General features: G+C 58.5%; 3 protein-coding genes across 3 annotated transcripts in view; 2 read left to right on the forward strand and 1 right to left on the reverse strand.

The window, feature by feature from the left end:
- The window catches only part of SPRG_21556 (hypothetical protein), a gene marked incomplete at both ends in the record, with an annotated part of 1267 nt that extends 1124 nt beyond the window's left edge, over positions 1-143 (reverse strand). The window contains one exon of the mRNA XM_012354540.1: positions 90-143. Coding sequence (XP_012209930.1) covers positions 90-143 — 54 coding nt within the window. The remainder of the gene's footprint in view (positions 1-89) is intronic.
- A 560-nt stretch (positions 144-703) lies between these two features.
- On the forward strand, positions 704-1527 carry SPRG_15467 (hypothetical protein). Its single transcript, XM_012354532.1, has 2 exons — positions 704-1090; positions 1143-1527. The coding sequence occupies exons 1-2, from the start codon at positions 728-730 to the stop codon at positions 1473-1475; spliced, it is 696 nt and encodes a 231-aa protein (XP_012209922.1). The 5' UTR covers positions 704-727; the 3' UTR covers positions 1476-1527.
- A 299-nt stretch (positions 1528-1826) lies between these two features.
- Positions 1827-2695, forward strand: SPRG_15468 (hypothetical protein). Its single transcript, XM_012354533.1, has 2 exons — positions 1827-2285; positions 2330-2695. Exons 1-2 carry the CDS (start codon positions 1836-1838, stop codon positions 2660-2662), a joined length of 783 nt encoding a protein of 260 aa, XP_012209923.1. The 5' UTR covers positions 1827-1835; the 3' UTR covers positions 2663-2695.
- The last annotated feature ends 481 nt before the right edge of the window (positions 2696-3176 follow it).

Below are 3176 nucleotides of genomic sequence, written 5' to 3' on the forward strand. Positions count from 1 at the left end.
GTATGTATTCAAATCGTGTGGAGTAGAATGGTGTGCTAAGCTGGATATAGTGTGAAATACAAGACTGAGTTTGAGCGATCGCCGGGCACCAGAAAGGGTGCCAGAGGCCGACACCTCGCGTCGTACTGACTCCTTGCGCTCATCGTCGACTGCTATGGTGCCCTGGCGGGAGTATGACGGCGGCTGGTTTCTAAAACGAGGGTGCCCACTTGAACCGTTGATCGCTTCTTGCTACGCCGACACAGGAAAAGTGACCGCGAGAGACGGACATTTGTGTGTCCTCAGCAAACATTCCATTATGGACTGAATGCTCTATGCTTAAAGTATTGGTGTGGACCGTAGCAGTTTGGTTGATGCGGGCACGCGTGGCGCCACCTAAGCTCGTCGTGACACTCGGCTCGTCGTTGCTGGAGACGCGAACTGGGTTAACTGGATGCGTGTACAATATCGCAACAGATATGACTTGAATATGCATTGAGATGACAATATTGTCCACATTCCACACCAAACGAGTACACATTGCTCTTCGAATGATGTACAAAAGCAAGTCGACGGCCACGCCAAAGCCGACTTCAACGTCCAGCGGCGCGAACGATCCGGATAAAGTCGTTTTGTCCAATCAAAGGCGCGGATTCGATTTAAATAGTTGCATACAAATACCAAGTGGTGAAAAAAATACAAAGGCTGGGGACATGCGCCATTGTGTCCATCAAGCTCGAAGGCGATCATGTCGGCCATCGTCAAGGGCAAGAAGGAGTACCTCGCGGACCAGAAGGCCTTCATGGCCCACTTCCAGGCGCGCCCGCTTGCGCTGCAGCTGGTCAAGTCGACCTTGCTCCAGGGCCTCTTCATCGTCAACGGCTACGTCGAGTCGCTCGACCTCGAGAACGACGACGAGAGCGACGACGACGAGCCCAAGGCCGACAAGCCGGCCTTTGTCGCACCGTCGCCGCGCGAGTTTGTGATTCGCTGCCAGCTGCACTGCGTCAAGACGCTCAGCAACACGACGGTGCTTCGCTCGCTCGAGTTCATCTCGATCCGCATCCTCGACGTGCGCGTCGCTGGCAAGCTGGTCAAGGACGTCACCAAGGTACGCACACGTGGCCTTTCCACACAGGCTGTCTCATGGCCGATGTCTCTAGTCGGCTCTGCGCAAGTACGCGCGCCACCAAAGCGCGACGACGGCGGCGTTCCAGATCGTCAAGACCGGCGTCCGCGCGTCCGTGCTGGGTAGCGTTGCGATTTTCCTCGTCGAGGAGATCATTGCGATCTGCCACGCGATCCAGTGCAAGCTCCAAGCGACGGCCATCGAGACCGAGCGCCAGCTGCTTCAGGTGACGCTTCTGGGCTTGCGCCGCTGCGGCCTTGCGATCGTCGGGTCTGCGGCCGGCGGCGCCATCGGCACGCTTGTCTCGCCTGGCAAAGGCACGCTTGTCGGCGCGCTCGTCGGCGAGACGCTCGCGTATTCGTTCTAAAGCGTCCTGTAAGGCTTGTGGCCGCAATTCCTAGACCTTGGTTGCTTCCCTCGTCATGGCTGTTGCTTTACACGCACACTGCGAACTGGCGCGAGAGAGTACCCATCGTGAAAAGATATCAAGCCCCGGTAGCACAGCAAGCTCAGCACCTTAGTCGTGCAGTGCGCTAGTGCTCTTGCATCCGGCTGGTTGAGGGCCAACGTGGCGTGAACGTGGGTGAAGCTTGGAAATCCCACACGATTTACACGTATTTCACGTGGTTATCGCTTCTCACACAATGTGGGTATCGTTTCTCACGTGACGTGGTAATCGATTTCCACGTGGCCGCCTTTCCGGCGCTGTGCGATTGTGACACAGCAAATGACGACGTCGCCAGCGTCCATGGTGGCTGCCATGACCGCGACCGCGCGCCAGGCGATGCACACGCTCGGCCTCGACACGGAAGACATGTCGACGCCGGCGTCAACAGTCGGCGCCTTGGATGCCGCCGTGCGCAACGCGATGAAGGCATGTGGCCTGTACGAGCGCACGCGATCCGCCAGCAAGCGACCGTACCTCGCCGACATGGCGCCGCCGCTGAGCCTCACGGGGTGCATCGTCGCGGCCACGCTGGCTGCCGGCACGGTGGCCATCGGCTACCACTTGACGGACGACGCCGAGAAGGCCAAGGTGGATGTATCGCCCAAGACCGTCGGCTTTTGGGCGTCGCGGGCAGCAAGCATCGTGGCGGTCAAGCGCCTTCTCGAGCTCAGCGCGCTAAAGTGCCTTGGGCCGCGCATCACAGACAAGCTTACCAAGGACATTGGCGAGGTACGTACGTCGCCGTCGACTTGCGTCGTAAGAAACCGGTGTAGTCGGCGCTGCGCAAGGCCGCATCGCTCGCCCACCCGGGCGCCCCCGCTGTGCGTATCCTGTACACGGCGGCGGCAGGTGTCGTCTTGACGCACGTCGCGGTCTTTAGCGTGGACTTGGTCATCGGCTTGGTGCAGTACTACGCGCGCGGCAACACCATGGCGCCGCTCCCAATGATGCTGCGTGGCCTCAAGGAGATGATGAACGCCACCTACAACGCGATGCTGAGCGCATACCTTGGAACGATTCTGCTTTCGCCTGGGCTTGGCACGGATGCGATGATTCTCATGTGGCGGCAACGCGACCCGACCACAGCGTTTCTCTACCTCTTGTGAGGTACCTTGTACTGCATGCAACGATCGAACCGGTAGATTTTTTCACGAAATGAGTTGTTGGGTTGGGATGCCAACGACGTCGACGGACTGCTGAACGGCAGCAAACGGGTCGTGCATGATGACGACAAGGCGTCAGCCAACAGACCACCTCGCAACGCCTCGCAGCACGGTTCATAAACCGCTTTTCGAGCCCCAACTCACTGGGATTAGGGATAGGTATCGTGGTGTGCCAAGGTATCGTGGCTCATGTTTGCCCAGAAGGACTCGAATATGTCGTAGCACGTAGTGTACTAGGGTTCACAATGGCATTGTACAATATTGACATTGAACTAAAGACTAGAGCAGAGCAGAGCACCGCGGGAACGCTCGCTCAGCGTCTCGGATGCCGAAAACAAGACACTGGATCTTTGCCTGTGGCATATGCCGAATTTAGCACATTGTGAGCGAGCTCGGGCAGGTCATGCTGCGCGTCGCAGGTCTCGTCGGCCTCGCTGGCCTCGGCCTCGCATCGCCG

This window comes from Saprolegnia parasitica (genome assembly GCF_000151545.1).
Source record: "Saprolegnia parasitica CBS 223.65 unplaced genomic scaffold supercont2.166, whole genome shotgun sequence".
Lineage (NCBI taxonomy): Eukaryota > Oomycota > Saprolegniomycetes > Saprolegniales > Saprolegniaceae > Saprolegnia > Saprolegnia parasitica.